Raw genomic sequence first — 20,791 nt, forward strand, 5'->3', positions numbered from 1 at the left:
CTCCCGGGCAGTCAGCTGGCCGCCTACGAGGTCCTGCTCACATCTTATTTTTAAATACATTTTTATTGATTACAGAGAAGAAGGGGGAGAGAGAGAAGCATCAATGATGAGAGAGAATCATGGGGCGGCTGCCTCCGGCACGCCCCCTCCTGGGGATGGAGCCTGGGCCCCGGCATGTGTTCTGACCTGAAATCGAACTGTGACCTCCTGGTTCATAGGTCGTTGCTCAGTCAACCACGGAGCCACGCCGGCAGGGCCATGGATGGTTCTAAGGCCCACATTCCTCCCCTGAAGATTCAAGGCAAAGGTGAACGTGAAGTTAAAAATTAAGTTTTTAACTTTGACATCATGAGGTCAAAGGATTGGGTGAAGGCTTTGCAGGGCGTAGAGTTGGGAGGAAGCCCTCAGGGGAGGGAGGAGGCCTCCTGTCCTGAGCCAGGCCCGTCTTCCTCTCCTGCCGCCCATGGAGTGAGCCGAGCAACCGGCCGGAAGGGCCTCCCCGTCACCGACCCCAGAAAGGTACTTCCAATCCATCTGGGGACGGTTTGCTGGGAAAATCTATTTTCACAGGTTTTCACCAGGGAAAGAGGAAAGAACACGCATCAGGGACGAGTGTGCAGTAGATGACTGTGTGGCTAGACACGGAAAGAGAATGTGTGATGGCGGGTGTGGTGCTTGTGACTGAGCCGTGTGCTGGTGAGGGTATGGATCAGTGTGTCTGTGGGTGTGTGTGTGTGTGTGTGTGACTGGGATGTGTGCAGTGGGTACAGCTAGTCACATGGATGTGCTGTGTGTGGTACTGAGATGTATTTGTATGTGTGGACTGTAAGTGTGTGGAGTATGTGTGTGTGTGTGTGTGTGTGTGGAGTATGTGTGTATATGTGTGTAGAGTGTATGTGTGTGTATGTGTGTGCGTGTGTGTGAGGGGGGGAGTGTATGTGTGTGTGGGGAGTGTATGTGTGGAGTGTATGTGTGTGTGTGTGTGGGGGGAGTGTGTGTGTGTGTGTGTGTGGAGTGTATGTGTATATGTGTGTAGAGTGTATGTGTGTGTATGTGTGTGTGTGTGTGTGGAGTGTGTGTGTGTGAGGGGGGGAGTGTATGTGTGTGTGGGGAGTGTATGTGTGGAGTGTATGTGTGTGTGGGGGGGGGAGTGTGTGTGTGTGTGTGTGGAGTGTATGTGTGTGTGTGTGTGTGTGGAGTGTATGTGTGTGTGTGTGTGTGTGGAGTATATGTGTGCATGTGTGTGTGAGGGGGGAGTGTATATGTGTGTGTGTGGAGAGTATGTGTGTGTGTGTATGTGTGTGCGGTGACGCTCACAAGGAGAGCCTGCAGCTCTGCCAACACCTAAGGGAAGAAAGGCATTTCTCTTCCTGACGTTCCTCCTTCCTCCAGTGCCTCCACGCTCCTGGCCTCAGCCGCATCCGTCTGCCTAGAACGCCCTGAGGCTCCCTGTGGGCAGTGGGGGCCTTGCTCCTGACTGTCTGAGAAGGTCTTCATGTCTCTCACTTTTGAGGGTTACTCTCACCGGATATAAAACCATGGATTAGCAGGGCTTTCAGTTTGCCATCCACAGTGTTCAGGTTTCCTGTAGTCAACAACAACGACGACAAAACCTCAGAAATACAGCGTCAGAGGCAGCACGGGGTGGAACTGCGTGGGCACCGTGACAGCCTGTTTCCTTTGATGCGTCGTTTAGATCAGAGGGGAGCCGGAGGGGTGGGGCCGGCTCCTCCCGGGTCCTGCTGATGTCAGTGCGTCTTGAACTTGCAGAGAATGGAGAGCAGACCCTTCGGCGAGAGGAGCAGCAGCCGGACCGCCGTGAAGCAGATGGACGACGGGTCCCCGTCCAGGAGAGGTAGACGTGCTCCCTACCCCTCCCGCGGCCTTCTCCTTCTTGGGCACGCACCCCGGGTCCAGGCGAGAGGAAGCTTCCGTAGGAGCGTGTGACGGGTCTGAGCTCCACGGTGCGGCTCAGTGGTTGAGTGTCGACCCATGAACGGGAGGTCATGGTTCGATGTCCAGTCAGGACGCTCCATCCCCCTGGGGCGTGCAGGAGGCAGCTGATCCATGATCCTCTCTCATCATGGATGTTTCTATCTTTCCCTCTCCCTCCTCTCTGAAATCAATAAAAGCATATTTTTTTAAAAGTAAAATATACCTGAGCCAAGGTCCTTGGAGGACTTAATTCTCCGGGACATTCTAGATGGGATTATGTCTTAGGGGCTGTGGGGTCATGACATCAGTCACACGCCTTCCTATGGGGCCACTAAGCTCAATACAATTTCAAAATAACACCTGGGGGCCCCGATTTCCGAGGGGCCCTGCCTACAGTGAGAAGTGTATGTGTGTGTATGTGTGTGTGTGTATGTGTGTGTATGTGTGTGTATGTGTATATGTGTGTATATGTGTGTGTATGTGTGTGTGTGTGTGTGTGTGTGTGTGGCCCCAGCTGTGTTAACGTGGGTGTGTCCTGCTCTCCTGCCCAGTCCCCGGCTTCTGTTCCCTCCGCTGCGGGCTGGCCTTCCTCCTGCATTTCTGCAACGTCTCCATGATGTCCCAGCGCGCCTGTCTCAGCCTCACCATGGTCGCCATGGTGAACGGCACGGGCCCCCAGGGCTCGCCCAACACCTCCGCCCCGGAGCCCCTGGACGACGTCAAGGTACGTAGGAATGTCGTCCACACTCACGCGTTGACAGCCCGGCCACGCTCACCATCTGTGTTCAGGGTGGACGCTACTGAGATCCATGCGACAGGCATGGCGAGGACACGAGCCACATCTCCACCTGCCTCGCCGGTTCTCACCTCTGGAACCGTGTCCGGGGCGGGGGCTGCCCATCCCTGGGCCTGGCACCGGATTTGCGGAGTGAGACGGCGCCTCCTCCTCCCTTTCAGAACCCCGTGTACAACTGGAGCCCCCAAACCCAGGGCATCATCTTAAGCTCCGTCACGTACGGGATGCTCATCACCCAAGTGCCCGTGGGGTATCTGTCCGGAATCTACCCCGTGAAGAACATGGTCGGCTCTGCCTTGCTCCTCAGCTCCCTGCTCAGCCTGCTCACGCCGCTGGCGGCCGGGGTCGGGGGGTCCGCAGTCATCGCCTGCCGCGTGGCCCAGGGGCTCAGCCAGGTACGTGGCGATGCGGAGCCTGAGCAGCCGCCAGCGCACGCGAGTGTCGGCGAGGACCCGCCTCTGCTTCTCGTTGCAGGGGACGGTGCTGGTGGCTCAGCACACGGTCTGGACCAAGTGGGCACCTCCGCAGGAACGAGGCCGGCTGACCTCTCTGAGTCTATCAGGTAACGGCTCCCGCCCGGATGCTCGCATCCCATGGTTGTCTCCTGGCGTCCTTACTGTGTGTGTGTGAGAGAGAGGGGGGCGGGGAAGAGGCAAATATTCTTTTCTTTCCCTTTTTAAATATACATTTATTGATTTCAGAGAGGAAGGGAGAGGGAGCGAGAGAACCATCAATGATGAGAGAGAATCATGGATTGGCTGCCTCCTGTGTGCCCCCTACTGATGATTGAGCGCAGAACCCGGGCCTGTGCCCTGACTGGGAATCGAACCCTGACCTCCTGGGTCATAGGTCAACGCTCAACCACGGAGCCATGCGCTGGGCTCTCCTTCGCTTCTGATCAGGGTTGTGCTGTGCAGAGTGACTCCACAGGGAGTGGTCGCCGCTCCCAGGAGCCTCTTGTCTTGACGTCCCAACGCCGGTGCTCACGAGCCCTGTTCTCTGTGCCCCTGGTTAGGGCTGATGCTGGGACCCTCCGTGGCCCTGTGTGTGACGGGGCTCATCTGCCAGGCCCTGGGCTGGCCCATGGTCTTCTACATCTTCGGTGAGTCTCCTGTGAACCCCTGTCCTTGTTCAGCCTTTAAGACAAAGTTAAGAAGAAGAACGGGAGATTTGGTTTTGGGTGGTGATCTGGTAACATGGACACCCACAAGTGAAACATATATGTTCATGTTGACCCACGTCACCCCAATCCGTTTAATAAATAAATCATAAAAGAACTGAATAAATATAGCTTACATGAAATTAATGAGGTTAAAAATGATGCATTTCATGAAGGAAAGAGAGATGTCAACATTCGTTGATTTCTTTTTTTTTCAATTTATTTTTATTGATTTCAGAGAGGAAGGGAGAGATAGAAACATCAAGGATGAGAGAGAATCCTTGATTGGCTGCCTCCTGCGTGCCTCCCAATGGGGATGGAGCCCGAAACCCCAGCATGTGCCCCAACCGAGAATCGAACTGTGACCTCCTGGTTCATAGGTCAATGCTCAACCACTGAGCCACACCAGCCGGGCTCTCCTCTCTCTCTCTCTCTCTCTCTCTCTCTCTCATCCCCCCCCCCACACACACACCCTCCACTCTCTCTAAAAATTGATGAGAAAAATATCCTCGGGTGAGGATTAAAAAATAAAGTGTGAGCCTGTTGCAAAGTCTCAGAAGAGAAAGCGGAGGCCCAGGCTTTCCTGCTGCGCTGAGCAGGGCCGTTTGCAGAGACACCGGGGAGAGCAGCATCCGGCTCTCACGGCGCTGCCTCCCCAGGGGCCGGCGGCTGCGCCCTGAGCCTCTGCTGGTTCCTTCTGTTTTACGACGACCCCGAGGGCCACCCGTGCATTAGCCCCGCGGAGAAGGAGTTCATCGCGTCCTCCCTCGTGGAGCAGGTAAACGCCGCCACCTCACCTCCCAGATCCCGAGCCAGGGGAGCGTGCCCCTCCTGGCCCCACGTGCTAACGGGTGATGGGCTTCCTCCCAGGCCGGCTCCGCGGGAAAGTCCGTGCCCATCCGGGCCGTGCTCAAGTCTCGGCCGGTCTGGGCCATTTCCCTCGGCTGCTTTGCTTTTTCCTGGACGAATCACGTCATGTTTCTGTACTTGCCGACTTTCATCAGCTCCAAGCTCCACGTTAACGTGAGAGAGGTCAGTATCGCCTCCGTTCCCTTTTCTTTGTAAAGATATATATTGACTTCAGAGAGGAAGGGAGAGGGAGAGAGAGAAACATCAATGGTGAGAGAGAATCATGGATCGGCTGCCTGCTGCCCTGACCAGAATCAAACCCTGACCTCCTGGTTCATAGGTCGAGGCTCAACCACGGAGCCACGCCGGCCGGGCTGACCGTTTCCGATCGTTCTCATCTCTACCACGTTACAGGGCCTGCATGTCCCACTCTCGGCGTAGTCTTCCTCTTACTACCTGCCCAGTCATGTCAGGTCCTGTGACACTGAAAATAATAAGAATAAAAATAAAACAGACAGATGGTGGCAAGGGCCCCACCCTCCAAACGATTGTCCTTTCTTTGGGGCGTGTGGCCCCAGCACTCACATGGGCATTGGGTGCTGATGGCTTCACAGATGATGGCGCCGATTTCAGATACTGAATTTCTTTTTTAAAAATAATTCTTTATTGTTGAAAATATTGCATATGTGCCCCTTTCCCCCATTGACCCGCTCGAGCCCGCCCCCCGCCCCAGGCCCTGGCCGCCCGTTGTCCGTGTCCATGGACCAAGCATAGATGCACACAGGGTCCTTGGTTGATCACCTCCCACCCACCCTCCCCCGCCTTCCCTCCAAGGTTCCGCACTCTGTTCCATGTTCCGTATCTGGCTCCACTCCGTTCACCAGTTTATTTTGTTGCTTAGATTCCACATAAGAGGGAGCTCTTAGGGAATTTGTCTTTCTATGACGGGCTTGTTTCACTCAGCACAATGTGCTCCAGTAAAAGAGGCCGTTCTTTTCACAGCCGCACAGTATTCCCTGCTGCGAATGCACCGCAGCTGTTATCCGCTCACCTGCCGATGGGCCCCTGGCTGCTTCCGGCTCTGAGCTCTGCAGACGCTGACTGTCGGGGGTGGCGAGTCCCCCGTGCGCAGGCTCTCACGATAGCGTGTCCTCCCCAGAACGGGCTGCTGTCCGCCCTCCCCCATCTGTGCTGCTGGCTCTTGGGCATCCTCGCGGGGCACGTGTCCGACGGCTTCCTGTCCAGGAAGATGCTCAGCTTGCTCGCCGTCCGGAAGCTCTTCACGGCGCTGGGTAAGTGACCGCCCGGCCCGGTCCAGCTCCCGCGGGGCCCCCCACGTCCAGGACGCATCTGACCGTGCCCCCCGACCGCCCAGGCCTCCTCCTGCCTGCCGTCTTCGTGGTGGGCCTGCTCTACCTGGGTCCCGGCTTCCACGGCACCGTCGCGTGCCTCACGCTGGCCAGCGCCACACTGGGCTTCTGCGTCGCCGGGATGGTGATCAACCCCCTGGACATCGCCCCCAGGTAGCAGTCACTTTCTCCTCCTTGGCGGCGTCCGGCTCCCGAGGGTGTTTAAGATTGCGGCCGTTCTGGAGTACGCGGCCAGCTTGCCAAAAGGCCGGCTCTGGGCGAGGCTTGGCTGCTCCGTGGCTGCTGTTGTGCTCACGTCTGTACGTCCTGAACCCTTCCAGCAAGTGAGGAGTATTTACCTTCTAAGGAGGCCGAGGCTCAGGCACTTCCTTGCTGGCCTAAGAGCTCATCGCCGGTTTGGGATCGTACCCAGGGTTTTTTATATATATGTATATTTTTTATTGATTTCAGAAAGGAAGGAAGAGGAAGAGAGAGAAATATCAATGATGAGGGAGAATCACTGATTGGCTGCCTCCTGCACGCCCCACACTGGGGATCCAGCCCGCAACCTGGGCCTGTGCCCTGACCGGGAATCGAACCCTGACCTCCTGGTTCCTAGGTCGATGCTCAGCCTCTGAGCCAGGCCGGCCGGGCCACGTTGCTCTGAATGGTGCCAGTGCTCCTCGGAGAACACAGACCCTGGCTCCCCGGAGCTGTGTGGAGCGGAGGCTGATGGAGAGGCAAGCTCGGCCGGGCGTGGTGCCCTCTGCCGCAGCCTGGAGAATCTCGCCGTCAGCTCCGCGGGGTGAGCGCACAGTCCTGAGGACGCGTGTCCACTGCATTGACTCAGTTCCAAGACCCTCCACAGAACTGCCTGCGGCGTCCGGTTCTGTGGAATTGTCTGAAGACATAAAAGGGGTCTTTACAGAGAAGCACAAGCCAATGGAGCCACATGCTTGAAAAACAAGCCGCGTTGAGCATCTGTACACAAATAGGCAAAGGAAGTGATGGGCAGCTACCACGCTGGGTCTTTCCATCCACTGGCGATGCAATTTTCTAAAGCTCTGTGCATCCTAGTGTTTCACAACGTGAAGCAGGATTTGAGAACGCAGTTGGACTTCCGCGTAGGATTGCGCTGGGAGAGGGTGACTGACATCTCCGCTGGGAAAGGCCTGAGGAGGCCAGTAAAGACCACACGTGCTCACCACAGGCCTCAGAGGTCAGCAAGGCCACAGAGAGCAGAGCACGCACCTGGGCAAGGCGAGCTGGCAGCGCCCACCGCGCTCTCAGTTGCCCTTTGCCGGTTCTGGGACGTGGCAAAGGCTGGTGTCCCGGGTTGGGCCCTGGCCGAAGGCTCTGCCCTGGAGAGAAACTCGCCCGGCACCCGGTGGTGGCTCAGGGCTGCAGCGACAAAGTTAAACATTAAGGGAACTTAAACACAAGGTCAGCTTTCTCCCTAAGATGTTGGTTGGATTCTGAAGTTCGCGGGTGCAAGGGGCGAAAACCCAGCGAAACCCTGTGAGGAGCACAGCAAAGAGGAAATCCTCCTGCGGGACCAGGGAGTAGAGGCCCTCGCCCTCACGTCACAGCGGTGAGCCCGCGTCGGACGCTCCAGCCAGGACCGGCGACCCCGCTGCCTGGGGGCGGCCCCGGGCCAGTCGCTCTGGGGCTGTGGGGCTGACCAGGTGGACAGTCCTTCCATGTTGATGAAGCCCAAGCCACTCCCATGACCAACACCCATCACCTCTGAGTTCCTCCGCTGTGTGTGCTGACCTCCTAACTCACATGGCTTCCAGGCCAACACGGCCTCATCGTCTCAGCATCGTAACATCACTTACTGCTGAGGCCCACGCCCCCTGCAGTGTAACTGGAAAGCTACTCATAACCACCGTCTCCGTCTGATCTTTTTAAAAATATGCATATTTTTAAGGTGAAGGGGGGAGAGAGAGAGAGAGAGAGAGAGAGAGAGAGACATCAATGATGAGAGAGAATCATTGAATGGCTGCCTCCTGCACGCCCCGCACTGGGGGTCAAGCCCACAACCCGGGCCGGGAATCGAACCTGTAACCTCCCGGTTCATAAGTCTGGTTCACAGGTCGACACTCAACCACTGAGCCACGGTGGCCGGGCCTCTGTCTGACACCTCAGTGGCGTTTGAGGAGAAGGATGGGAAGTCCGGGAAACCAACAGCTGTGGTTCTTAAACCTCATCTTGAACCAAATGAGGTTCAAGCTTTAAAAATACACCGGTGTGTCGTCATTCTCTTTGTGCAGATACTACGGGTTTCTGAAAGGAGTCACGGTTCTCATTGGAATGACGGGGGGGCTCATTTCGTCCACTCTGGCTGGGATAATCCTCAATCAGGTAAGAAACGGATGGTGCCGTCCCGGGTGATCGGGACAGCCCGGCCGGGTGGCTCCGCGTTAACCACACTCACAAGCCGCTCAGAGAAACAGGGTCCTGTGAGAGGAGAGTCAGGGTGTCACAGAACCGACCCTCAGGAGCAGATGCTCAGACACCGGAAACGCACCTGAGGTTTAAAGACATAAAAGAATCGAAACTACAGACATGAAACACGAGATTTGACCAAGAAATATACAAAGGTCACCTCTGGCCATTACAAACGTCACACTGAAGTTAGGAATTCAGACGAAATACGGCCAAACGGAGAAGGAGTGTGGTGTCCAGAGCGGAGGGGCAGACCGGGAGTCTGTCTGGGTGGAGTGCTGGCCTCCCGCTCCTCCCTCCGCCCCGTCCAGCGTGGAGCCCGTCCTCGTGTTAATGTTTTAAATGCCGCAGACATGGCGACGCGCCCGACCACGCGTCTCTATCTGCACTTTCATCCCGCAGGACCCGGAGGCCGCCTGGTCTGCCATCTTCTTCCTGGTGGCGGCCGTCAACGTGAGCAGCCTCCTCTTCTACCTGGTCTTCGCCGCGGCCGACGTGCAGGCCTGGGCCCAGGAGAGGCAGCTCACCCGGCTCTGAGGGCACAGGGCGGGTGTGGGCGGGGTGTGAGCGGGCGGCTACCCTGTTTCTTTGGTGGCAGCTGCGCCCGCCGTCTGCTGGGCGTTTGGACACGGTCTCGCGGGGGCTCTCAGCCCCCCTCCCGCGGTCCTGGCTTCCTCTCTCGCCTGGGTGAGCAGTTGTCCTCCGGCCCCCGATGCTCTCACAGGGACAACGGGAGGTGATTGGTTCCCGTGTCCACAACACCTGGAGCCACACGCGTGGGTTTCCACCGAGTGGTTCTCCAGGCTCTACAGACGCCAGTGGGGTGTCCTCGGATGTCACTCAGACGCTGACTACCCAGAGGTCATCCAGACCCCACAGTTCAGGGCTGAGTCCCCCCAGATGGCCCTGACATCAGACACCGACCAGAGTGGCGGTACCCGAGGTCCCCACGCTTCTGCTGCTACCACGACCCGCCCCTCGGTGTGACAATTTGCTAGAGTGACTCACAGGACATAGGAAACAGACGACTCACTGGCATCGTTTATTATAAAGGCTGTAACTCAGAAACGGCCCAATGGGAAGGTACACAGGGTGGGGGTGGGAAGACAGGCAGGGGCTCCGTGCCCTCCCCGGGGGCACCCCCTCCCCACACCTCCCTGGAGTCACCCACCCGGAAGTTCTCAGAGCCCGTCACTTGGGGTTCTTATAGAAATCTCATTGCGCAGGCGTGAGGGTTCAGTCATGGGCCACTGATGAACACCCCTGGCTCCAGCCCTTCTCCCCTCCTGGAGGCTGGCCCCCGGCAGTGGCCCCCACCCCGAGGCTCGCGGGGCCCCGGCCACAGGTCCCCTCACCTTGAACCACAAAGACACTCATCGCCCCAGAAAGTCTAAGGGTCTTAGCAGCTCGTGTGACACCAACGAGGGACTCAGACCAAACAGGGTAACAAACGAGGCTCCCATTTTCCCGCCACTCAGGATGCCATGAGGGCAGTAGGGTTCCTGTGCCGGGAACGGGGGGCAGAGACCAGCTACGCGTGATCATGTCCCAGCAACAGTGGGAAGAGTGAGCAACACACAGAGATCCAAACGCAGCCCGGGCCGCCTTGGCTCAGTGGGTAGAGGTCGGCCTGTGGACTGAAGGGTCCTGGGTTCGATTCCCAGTCAGGGCACAAACCCGGGTCGCGGGCTTGATCCCCTGTGGGGCATGCAGGAGGCAGCCGATCAGTGATTCTCTCTCATCATTGATGTTTCTATCTCCCTCTCCCTTCCTCTCTGAAACCAACAAAAATATATTTTCTTGAAAAGAAATGCAGACACACCCACGCTTGCAGGAGCTCACACTTCAATCACTGCTGCCTCCTCCTCCCCGAACCCCAATAAACCTCCAGGCGGAGCCTTCAGGGTCCGAGAAGAGACCAGAAGCAAAGTCGGTCCAACAAAAGCACCAAAGGGCAACGCCCGGCCACGGCTCACAGGTGGGTGAGGGTCTGCGCGCGGGCCCAGTCCTGCACCTCCGCTCGGCTGAAGACGAGGAAGAAGACCAGGCCCGAGACGTCCACGGCCGCGGACAGCAGGAAGATGTTTCTCCATCCCAGCTCGGCGTCCTGGAGACAAGCCACAGGTCACCATGGCCCCCAAGCGCGTCCCTCCTGTTCAGAGGGCGGTGGCTCCAGCCTCCCCTGCCACCTCCCAGCTCAGCTCCGGACTGTGGGGGAGTCCGGCCGAGCCTGGGACACGCAGGGACGCCAGCCTTTCCCTCTGCAGAGACATGTCCCCCCAACACACACCCCCAGCGCACACCCCCAAGACCCCCGAGAGCATTGTCTCTCTCCCCTGCTTGCTTCCGCCCTCGGCTTAAATATCATTTTTTCCATGAGTCCTTCCTCGACCGCCCTGTTTAAAATGGAAATCCGGCCCTCGTATTCATTTCCTATGGGTTCCTTTTCCAGAATAAAGGCTTCCCAGCGGCAGGCAGTTCCACCTCATTCCCGCAATGCCTTGCGTGGCGCCTGCCCAGGGCGGAATGAATGAATGAACGAATGACAGGGAGACCCTGTCAGGGTGAGGATGTCCATTCTAAATGACCGTTTCCTGACGAGTGTTAGTGACTGAAAGGGAACTGAAGCTTCAAGTGACAAAGGACATGAAGGCAGACAGGACACGCCTCCTCCTCAGTCTCCATTTTCCTGACTTCCTTGTGGGAGATCACAGCGAACTGAAAAAATGACACTCACGTGGCCCGGCCGGCAAGGCCTGTGAACCAGGAGGTCACAGTTCGATTCCCCGTCAGGGCTCGATCCCCAGTGGGGGGCGTGCAGGAGGCAGCCAATCCATGATTCTCTCTCATCATTGATGCTTCTATCTCTCTCCCCCTCTCCCTTCCTCTCTGAGATCAATAAAAATATATATTAAAAAAGAAAAAGAACGACATGCATGTGGATGCCATGTACATCTCCTTCGCCACGGATTCCGAGGAAGCTGTCCGTCCTGGGAACTTGAACGCATCTCCCAGGACGGAGGCTGCTCGACGCCACCGCTCCTCCCGCTGCCCTTCGCTCAGCCTCTCGCTCGCTCGTTCTGTCTGTGTTTGCTGGGTTCCGACGTGGGGTGACCGGCTCTTTCCCGGTTGCGGGGGACCTTCAAGGTGTGAGGATTGAACATCCCGCATCCCGGGAAGCCCTGCCTTCCCGAGCGGCCCGCGGCGGCCGGCCACTGTCTGCTGCACAGGAAGGTCGCAGCGTGGCCACCAGATCTGACGAGCGTGGAAGCTCATCTCCTCAGACCTCGTGAGGCATCAAGGCAGGGAGTCGAGCATGCTCCTCCCTCCACCCGAACTCGAGGGCTGCGGGGGCGCTGAGCCGCCAGCCGAGCCACGTGGCGGAGGAAACGCAAACGCCCTGAGTCTGACCCGTGGGACCTGGAGGTTCCGCTCGGGAATATTTTCACCAGGACCTTGGACCTCACCTGACTGAGGAAAAATCCAGAAACCGTGGGAGCGATGACTCCTGAGAGCTGAACAAAGACCAAGGATAAGCCCTTGATAAAGCCAGTGTACCTGAGAGAGAACGAGAGAGAGAGAGAGAGAGAGAGAGAGAGAGAGAATCAGCAAAGGGTCATCTCAGCTGGTCTGCTGCCGTCCCGCGCTCAGCTCTGGGGTGGCCTGGGCTGGTGCTGACCCTTCATCAAACCTGATTGAAATAGCCCAGCCGGCGTGGCTCAGTGGTTGAGCGTCGACCTATGAACCAGGAGGTCAGGGCTCAATTCCCAGTCAGGGCACAGGCCCAGATTTCAGGCTCCATCTCAGGGCTGTGTAGGCGGCAGCCGATCCATGATTCTCTCTCGTCATGGATGTCTCCACCTCTCTCTCCCTCCCTCCCTCTCCCTTCCTCTCTGTAGTCCATAAAAACACATTTTTAAAAAACAGAACCCTGAGCGAAACGTACTGACCGTGATGGCTGCCACCCTGTGCAGGGCCTGCGACACCCACGGGGTCGCTGTGCGAACGGGTTAGTGTTGTTCATACAAAACAGACAGATGGTGTTTGACCTTGTTTATGTCGCCTCTTGGCTTCTGCTATGAAGTCCGCCCTGGCAGCCTCGCTTTGGGGACACAAGACCCCTCACTGGATGACACGTGTCTCCGTGTGTCCTGCTGGCCCACGTCTGAAGGAGTGTGTCCCCAGGACTAGGAGTCTCCGTGGTCTCTGATACCCAGCTGTCCCGGAGGCGATGCCCCTCGTGCGCCTGCCCTTTAGCCTTATCCTGCCCACGTGAGCAACCCCCGTGGCCCGAGGCCGCGTGACCGCCGCGACCCCCTCGGGGAACGATGGCTCCTTCCGGGCAGCATCTGGACGCAGGGCTGGGGCCGACATTCCCCGGGCCCCATCCCACGTGTCACTCACACGCTGACCCACGGTCACGGAGGTCCAGGCCCCCGGACCGAGGCTGAGCTGCCGTGGAGGAGGAGGAGGCCCGGGGTCCTTACCTGGGAGCAATGTCTATGAAGTTGACAAGGGCCCCGGATTGGCAGAGGCTGCTGGTGGCCAAACTCAGGACCAAGAAGGCCATGGTGACGCCCAGGCTGAAGCTGACCCAGGGCAGGAGCACGGAGAACAGGCTGGGGAAGAGCACCCCTGGTGGGAGGCAGATGGAGAGCTGGGGAGCTGCCAAGCTCCCCTCCCCCCCCCCCCGCCCCCCCCCCTCCCCGCCGGCCACCGGCGTCCTTACCTATGGAGGTGAAGAGCCGCCTGACAACAAGGAGCGAGAGGATGTCTCTGGAGAGGAGGAAGTCTGCCAGCAGGCCCCCCAGGATGATGCTGATAAAGGCCACGCCAAGCAGCAGGGCGGACAGGAAGCCACTCTGCAGACCAGAGGGGAGTCAGTGCAGGTGCACGCCCACCCCTGCAGGCCCGGCTCGTCCCCAGGGTGCCGTCCACACCCAGCTGCTCTTTCGATGCCCATCACCGTCATCACACACCCCACGCCACTGCAACGAGCCCACGTCAGTTCTCAGGGGAAATGTGTGTGTAGTTTGAACACAGGATGCGTGCTCTCTCCGTATAGAAAGTCGCCGGGAAACAGGGGCTTAAAGAACCAGCCCCGGCTGGGGGCTCGCCGGTTGGAGCATCGTCCTGGGCACCAAAAGGTTGTAGGTTTGCCTCCCGGTCAGAGCACGTGCCCCCCAGTAGGGGACGTGCAGGAGGCAGCCGACCCATGAGTCCCTCTCATCATTGATGTTTATCTCTCTCTCTCTGAAATCAATAAAAATATATTATTTTCTTAAAAGGAAAAGAGACCAATGGGACGGATTTAACAAGCACGTGGGCCAAGCTGTTTATTTTACCGACGAGTAAACCAAAGGCCACCGCGGTGACATGTCGTCGAGAGAAAACACCCTGAGATCCATGGGGCCCCGGGTCTGGGCCTCAAGTCTCTCTCCAGTCTTTCTCCCCTTGCCTCCCCCTCACCCGGCCTCTGGGGGTGGGGACCCACCCGGCCTCGCCCCACACTCATCCTGATCCCCGGCCTGTGGTTCTGGTTTCATCACCTGCTTCTGCCCTCACTCCCTCCCCTCTTCCCCCCTCCCTCTCCTCCCCTTCCTCCTTCTCTCCCTCCTCCTCCCCCCTCCTCCTCCTCCTCAGGGAAGGCCCACAGCCACCCTCCCTTGGATTTCCTGATCCCAGCACCCACTGCCCGTGGAAACGTGTGTCCAGACTTGACCTCTGCTAAGGTCGCTGTTTGCCGGCCACTTAGCATGTGGTCACCAGAGGAGCCCAGCTCCATGAGCACACGGCTTTTTGAGCACAAACGGTGGGAATGTGGCAAGAATTCAGTGACCCTGTGAGCTGTCACCTGTGACATCAGATGAGCTCTTCACCTTTTACAACACCCGCCTGACTTACGGCACCTGCCTGGTTGACGACACCGCCTGGTTTACGACACCCACCTGGTTTACGACACCCGCCTGGTTTACAACACCCGCCTGGCTTACGGCACCTCCCTGCTGGGACCTGAGAGGCTCCATCAGCCAGTCAGAGCACCGGTGCATTGTGGGAAGACTGGGCGCACTGGCGCCTGCGCCTCGGGGCACCTGTCTTCATACCCATCGGCCTTGAACAAAAGGGTGTACGTTTTTGGTGTAAATCCTATTAATAACGCCCTGTTTTTAGCGCCTGTTGCCTGCGAGTCTGTCACAGCCTCCGGGGAGGCGCACTTTGTTTTGCTACATCCTTTCTGCCGTCAGCAGAGTGTCCTGTTTGCAGATGTCAATTGGGTTGAACACAGAATATTTTCATAAATCCCTTAAAAAAGGTGATATCCTGCCAGGCTGGCGTGGCCCAGCGGTTCGATCCCCGGTCAGGGCACAGGCCCGGGCTGCACCCCCATCCCCAGTGGGGGGCGTGCAGGAGGCAGCCGATCCATGACTCTCTCTCATCGTTGATGTTTCTATCTCTCTCCCTTCCTCTCTGAAATCAATAAAAATATGTATTTTTAAAAAACATGGCATTCTTTGAATGTCACGCGGACCTAGAACCATACCGTTCTGCCCCCCCAAAGCGGGAGGCCCCCCTGAGATGAATCAGAATTCAAGAGGTTGCATCTCCTACCGGAAGGTCCCAGGCCCCGAGCCTGGTGACCTCCGGGGGAGGCCGAGGTCACGTGGCGAGGCCTTGAGGCAGCAGAGGCGCATGCACGCTCGCACTCACCGCGCGGAGGTCCACGTGGAGGACGGAGTGGAGGTAGGTGGGCAGGTACGCCATCAGGACGTAGAAGAACCAGTGCTCGCTGAACTGGGACAGCAGGGCGCTCCAGAGCGGCAGGGACTTGGCCATGGCCTTGACGGGGAGAGACCCGTCGGGCTCGCAGTCCTGGAAGACAGCCGGTGCCGTGGGCCCCCCGCGGAGACACGGTCCCCCCCGCGGCCAGCCGCCGCCCAGGCCGGGGCAGGCACCTGCTGAGCCAGCGCGCGCGCGATGAGGTCCCGCTCCCCGGCGCTGATGAACGGGTGCGCCGCGGGGTCGTCGTAGGCGAGGGCGAACCAGAGGCAGGAACAGGCGCAGCCAATCGCACCTGCACGGGGACGGGTAGGCCGGACCCGCTCTTTCCGCAGGACTCTGCCCGGAGGGGTGGGCCGAGGCTGGCCCAGCGCTCCTCCCAGGTCTGCGCCCCGCGGGGCCCCATCTTCGGTGGCGGCCACGTCCCCGCCCCTGGACCGTGGTCCGGGGCCGTCTTCCTTGCTTCTGCCCATGGCGTGGGGCAGTTCGGAGCCTAGTCTGCCCCGCGAGCTCGAGAAGGCCCTCCCGGTGGGACTGCCGGTCAGCATGCCCCCTGCTAGTCAGGCTTCTGCAAAGGTTCTTTCCTCAGGGCCCGGCCAGTGGGGCTCAGTGGGTTGGCCTTTGTGCACTGAGAGGTCGCTGGTTCGATTCCGGTCAAGGGCACATGCCGGGTTGTAGGCTTGATCCCCAGTAGGGGACACGCAGGAGGCAGCGGATGTTTCTCTCTCATCGTTCTATTTTCTATGTGTGTGTGTGTGTGTGTGTGTGTGTGTGTGTGTTTCTCATCATTTTAAGAAAATGTTTTTATTGATTTTAGAGGGAGAAGGGAGAAAGATAGAAACATCGACGGGCTGCCTCCTACACTCCTCTTATGGGGGATCCAGCCCGCAGCCCTGGGCGTGTGCCCTGATTGGAATAGAACTAGCAACCTCTTGGTGCATGGCCTATGCTCAACCACTGAGCCACACCAGCTGGGCTCTCTCTCATCATTGATGTTTCTCTCCCTCTCCCTTCCTCTCTGAAATCAATAAAAATATATTTTTCAAAATAAAAATATAATTGCACCAAGACAACGTTTTCAATATCTTACAAAAGAAACTCCTCTGGCATCCTTTGCGTTTCCCCTGGAGACAGGAGGGAATGTCACCGGGTGTTCCAGCTAAGCCTCACGTGTCCTCGTGCAAAGTCACAACATAATTAGCCCTGAACACGGTCCTCTCTGTTATAAACATCCACTTCTGTGAGGGTTTGGTTAAGCACAGGGGACTAGTATCACAGATACCGCGCCCAGCCCTCACCGTCAGAAAATAAACTTCTGAGATGGGAGAAACGCACAAACTCACCGAAGATGTAGAAGACGTACGGCCACCCGAGGGTCTCGCAGAGGAAGCCACCGACAAGGAGGACGGTCAAGGAGCCCAGCATGAGCCCTAAACACAAGCGGTGGCGATGTCCGGGGTGAGAGGTCAGGCTCGGACTCTGCGTGCCTCCTACAGACTGACCTGGTCCCAACGCCGAGAGGCACAGGATGGACGCTATGAGGGGCAGCTCCCGCCTCTTTGCTCAGTAGCCACGTGACCCTGGCCAAGTTACTCGTCTATTTGTGCCTCAATAGGCCTTGCGTGCAAAATGAAAATAACGTGTTTTAAGATAAATTAACAAGTGCAAAGCACTTGCAAGGGTTTTTCTGCCCAGTAAGTGTGCAGTTATAATCAAGAAGATAGTATAGTCCTAGCTGGTGTGGTTGAGTGTCGACCTGTGAACCAGGAGGTCACGGTTCTATTCCCAGTCCAGGCACATGCTCGGGTGGTGGGCTCCATCCCCAGTAGGGGGTGTGCAGGAGGCAGCTGATCAATGATTCTTTCATCATTGATGTTTCTAACTCTCTTTCCCTCTCCCTTCCTCTCTGAAATCAATAAAAATATTTTTTTGAGAAAGAAATAAAAAGAGTAGGGCAGTGCTTTCAAGCAAGGAGGCAGAGGAGGTGGGAGAAGGTGTGGCTTCTGGTGCCAGGCCCTTGCCTGGTGCTCTGGACTGTGCCTGTCAGGTGCCCCTGAGGCATCACCTACCTGAGATGGAAATGGTGATGAGCTGGTTCCTCTCCAAGGGGGGAGCCCATTTCACCCAAATTAAATACTGGCTGGTTTGTATCATCACCTGTGGGGGCAGGGGGACGTTCCACTCTTGGTCATCTGAAACATTTTACTTTTTTAATATATTTTTATTGATTTCAGAGGGGAAGGGAGAGGGAAAGAAACATCACTGATGAGAGAGAATCCCTGACCAGCTGCCTCCTGCACACCCCCTACTGGGAATTGAGCCCACAGCCCAGGAGTGTGCCCTTGGCTGGAATCGAACCCGACACCCTTCGGTCTGCAGGCCGACGCTCTACCCACCCAGCCAAACCAGCCAGGGCTTCTGAGAATCATACTCCACTCAGACTGAGACGGCCTCGCGGTACCTGGGCCACGCCTTGGACGGTCCGGAGGACGATGAGCAGGGCCACACCTGCCTCGGCCGCCAGCGGGATGAAGAGGCTCAGGGCGGAGACGGCCAACAGGGCGGCGCCGATCAGGTGCCGGGGTCGGACTAGCCCGGCCACGTAGCCACTGGGGACGGAGGCCACGAAGGAGCCGTAGCTGAGGGAGCTGAGGAGGACCCCCTGGATCTCCGGGCTCCAGGCATACATGGGCGCCTGGGTGACAAGGAGAACCTTGCTGTTTATTCTTTGGTGAGAGAGCTGAATATTTCTTTAAATATATTTTTATTGATTTCAGAGAGGGAGGGAGAGGGAGAGAGATAAAAACATCAATGATGAGAGAGAATCATGGATGGGCTGCCTCCTGCACGCCCCCCACTGGGGATCCAGCCTGCAACCAGGCATGTGCCCTGACCGGGAATGGAACCATGATTTCTGGTTCATAGGTTGATGCTCAACCACTGAGCCACGCCGGCTGAACTCAATAAATAACCCTTTAGATCAGTGGTCCTCAACCTTCCTAATGCCGCGACCCTTTAATACAGCTCCTCATGTTGTGGTGACCCCCAACCATAAAATTATTTTCGTTGCTACTTCATCACTATAATTTTGCTACTGTTAGGAATCGTCATGTAAATATCTGATATGCAGGATGTATTTTCATTGTTCCAAATTGAACATAATTAAAGCATAGTGATTAATCACAAAAACAATATGTAATTATCTATGTGTTTTCCAATGGTCTTAGGCGACCCCTGTGAAAGGGTCGTTCGACCCCCAAAGGGGTCGCGACCCACAGGTTGAGAACCGCTGCTTTAGATCAAGCCATTGAAGCCACAGAAAGGGTTGCGTCTCCTTAAACATACCAGCACCTTAAGTCCCATCAGAGTTCCGTTCCTGTCGCCCAGGGCGACGAAGGAAGAGGCGTTGGGCGGGCTGGGTGGGGCCGTGCCGTTCACCATCGCTGGGAGGGCGATGCTCAAGTTCATTTGTTGGGTGGAAATCGCAAAGTTACAGAGATGCACGAGGAGGGCCAGCCCGTGTCGGACCGAACACACGCCTGCGACGAGAGGGCACAGAAGGCCTTGTCACCGGGGTCCGTTTCTCTCTGCACCCCCTCTCCTACGTCTGGAAGGGGAGGCGATGGCAGTCGGTCTGTGAGCAGCAAGCAGCACAGGGAGAGCAGACGTGGCTGTGGCAGGCAGACACCTGTCCCCCGGGAGGGGCGGGGTCACACCCCCTGAGAACCCAGACCGAAGGGGAAGGGAACGCCTGTCCTCACGCTGAGGCAGGTCTGGGTCGAATCCGAGCAGAGACCTACGGCCATGCCTCCTGGACTTAGATTCAGAGACGCTGAGGGTGATTCCAGATCTTCTATTTGGCATCTGCCCTGACTTCCTGCCTTGGCGACAAATCACGCCTGGACACCTGCTTTATGTCCTTCAAGTTTATTGCACGACATGAGATAATTCTCAGTAAACAGTCTTTATAGCTTATAGAATTCGTGGCAATTGGTGGGAGCGAGGAGATGCTACAGACCCCCAGAAAGGAGCCGAGGTCACCGGGTCCCGGTTTTATCCACAACCAGCGCACGCCCTTACCTTTGCTGGAGGCTGGCGCGGGGGCCGTGATTCCGTCACGGCCGCCGGTTTCTGCTGTAGTGGACATGGCGTCCCTCCGCTCCGGGGGCTGGGGTTCACCTGCGGGAATGGAAGGACACACGAGCAAATAGAAAGAAGCATCCTATAGCGTACAGGACACTGCCCTGGTTCTCCTAAGAACATAGAGGAAACGTTTGGTGGGAACATGCCAGGTTAGGGTTCAGGAGACCTGGTGTGCCTGGGAAGGTCAAGGCCTGGGGTCCCAGTTTCTGGGTCTGGAATGAGGGATCTGGCCTGGAGTGCCTGAAGGGTTGTCATTTTCTTCCCATTCAGGGTCTCCTTGTCTCTCAATTGATATCAGGAAGCACTGGATGTTAACAGTCATTTTTTAAAATGTTTTTATTGATTTTAGGGATAGAGAGGGAGACAGAAACATCAATCACTGCCTCCTCAGGCCCCCTAGTGGGGATCAGCCCACAACCCAGGCATGGGTCCGGACCCGGAATCAACCAGAGACCTCGCTGTGCACCGGACAACGGCCAACCCACTGAACCACATCATTCAGGGCTTGACCATCTTCTGCGGGATTTCACCCAGAAGATTCCAATGGGTTAAATGACTGAAACACTGTTTTCAGTGTCTAGACTTCCTGAGTCAAATAGAAGACACCGCACTCTTAAGCCCCGTGATATCCCCACGGATGTCACGGAGAGTTAGAGGCGTCAGCTGGCTTTTCCCTGAGTCTGGCCTGGGGTGGGTGCTGTGGCTGTAACATGAGGTTATCTGGAGGCTGACGATAACCGGCGGGGGGTTCCCTCTGAAAATGACCAGAGGGTTGTTCCGGCAGATTTGTTCCCTGGAGTCCTGGGGCTCTCGCTTCTTTCAGGAAAAGGCCACCTCCTCTCTCTCTGGGATTATCTCAGGAGAGACGAGCTGTTCCCCACCCGCACAATCTCTATCCCTGACCAGCAAGGTAAGCTGCTCCTGGGGCAAGACCCGGTCCCCGAACGCAAAGGCAGAGCAGTTAAGGGCAAAAGACCCAAGGCTGACCTGAGGGAGGCAGAGTGCAGGGTCCTCATTCCTTTCAAATGAGTGTCTCTCAGCTTCGCACTTTTTTGACTCCCCAGGAAGTAAATGATTATCCCAAACCTTTAGCCCTTCGGTTGCGAAATGGGCAGATTTGACTGGCTCTGAGGCTTAATGTTTGACTTTGCTGCTTTCATCTAATTAACAAGTCGACCAAGCTCATTAAATCTCCCTCCTGCTTCACGCCCAGGGGATCAAGGTCCCTTCTTATGGGACAGACACCCGCACGCCCTGCCGACAGCTGTCCCGGGTCAGTCTGTCCGTGGGAAAGGCCTTCCTGCGCCAGGACTGCCGTCGAGCGGCTCCCGGGAC

The 20,791-nt window shown here is 57.2% G+C and overlaps 2 protein-coding genes across 5 annotated transcripts; one reads left to right on the top strand and one right to left on the bottom strand.

The window, feature by feature from the left end:
* The first annotated feature begins 420 nt into the window (after positions 1-420).
* Positions 421-11,425, top strand: SLC17A1 (solute carrier family 17 member 1). Of its 4 annotated transcripts, none has more exons than XR_011468639.1 (13): positions 421-519; positions 1,771-1,855; positions 2,487-2,659; positions 2,893-3,126; positions 3,206-3,293; positions 3,747-3,833; positions 4,550-4,668; positions 4,761-4,922; positions 5,899-6,031; positions 6,115-6,262; positions 8,362-8,452; positions 8,939-10,514; positions 10,989-11,425. XR_011468639.1 is itself a non-coding variant. In XM_070396005.1 (12 exons), exons 2-12 carry the CDS (start codon positions 1,774-1,776, stop codon positions 9,071-9,073), a joined length of 1,452 nt encoding a protein of 483 aa, XP_070252106.1. In that variant the 5' UTR covers positions 421-519; positions 1,771-1,773; the 3' UTR covers positions 9,074-11,425. The 4 variants fall into 4 exon arrangements, 1 of the variants encoding a protein (XP_070252106.1); XR_011468638.1 differs by having other exon boundaries at positions 8,939-9,979; positions 10,345-11,425; XR_011468640.1 differs by having other exon boundaries at positions 8,939-9,619; positions 10,345-11,425.
* Positions 9,578-20,514, bottom strand: SLC17A4 (solute carrier family 17 member 4). Its single transcript, XM_070396006.1, has 12 exons — positions 20,444-20,514; positions 19,394-19,492; positions 18,659-18,852; positions 17,775-18,008; positions 17,383-17,470; positions 16,657-16,743; positions 15,490-15,608; positions 15,245-15,406; positions 13,266-13,398; positions 13,024-13,171; positions 12,004-12,094; positions 9,578-10,643 (listed from the first exon to the last, which is right to left on the bottom strand). Exons 2-12 carry the CDS (start codon positions 19,458-19,460, stop codon positions 10,509-10,511), a joined length of 1,458 nt encoding a protein of 485 aa, XP_070252107.1. The 5' UTR covers positions 19,461-19,492; positions 20,444-20,514; the 3' UTR covers positions 9,578-10,508.
* Positions 20,515-20,791: the final 277 nt, after the last annotated feature.

Source organism: Myotis yumanensis, unplaced genomic scaffold (assembly GCF_028538775.1).
Source record: "Myotis yumanensis isolate MYYU_CA2020_CCGP unplaced genomic scaffold, mMyoYum1.0.hap1 SCAF_17, whole genome shotgun sequence".
Taxonomy (NCBI): domain Eukaryota; kingdom Metazoa; phylum Chordata; class Mammalia; order Chiroptera; family Vespertilionidae; genus Myotis; species Myotis yumanensis.

Excerpts from the sequence above, each read along its gene's own strand:
- SLC17A1 (XM_070396005.1), top strand. The coding sequence starts at position 1,774 with ATGGAGAGCAGACCCTTCGGCGAGAGGAGCAGCAGCCGGACCGCCGTG. Across the intron at positions 2,660-2,892 it reads AGCCCCTGGACGACGTCAAG|AACCCCGTGTACAACTGGAG; the intron begins GTACGTAGGAAT and ends CCTCCCTTTCAG. Across the intron at positions 8,453-8,938 it reads CTGGGATAATCCTCAATCAG|GACCCGGAGGCCGCCTGGTC; the intron begins GTAAGAAACGGA and ends TTCATCCCGCAG.
- SLC17A4 (XM_070396006.1), bottom strand. The coding sequence starts at position 19,460 with ATGTCCACTACAGCAGAAACCGGCGGCCGTGACGGAATCACGGCCCCC. Across the intron at positions 17,471-17,774 it reads CCGTCCAAGGCGTGGCCCAG|GTGATGATACAAACCAGCCA; the intron begins GTACCGCGAGGC and ends CTGCCCCCACAG. Across the intron at positions 12,095-13,023 it reads TTCATAGACATTGCTCCCAG|GTACACTGGCTTTATCAAGG; the intron begins GTAAGGACCCCG and ends GTTCTCTCTCAG.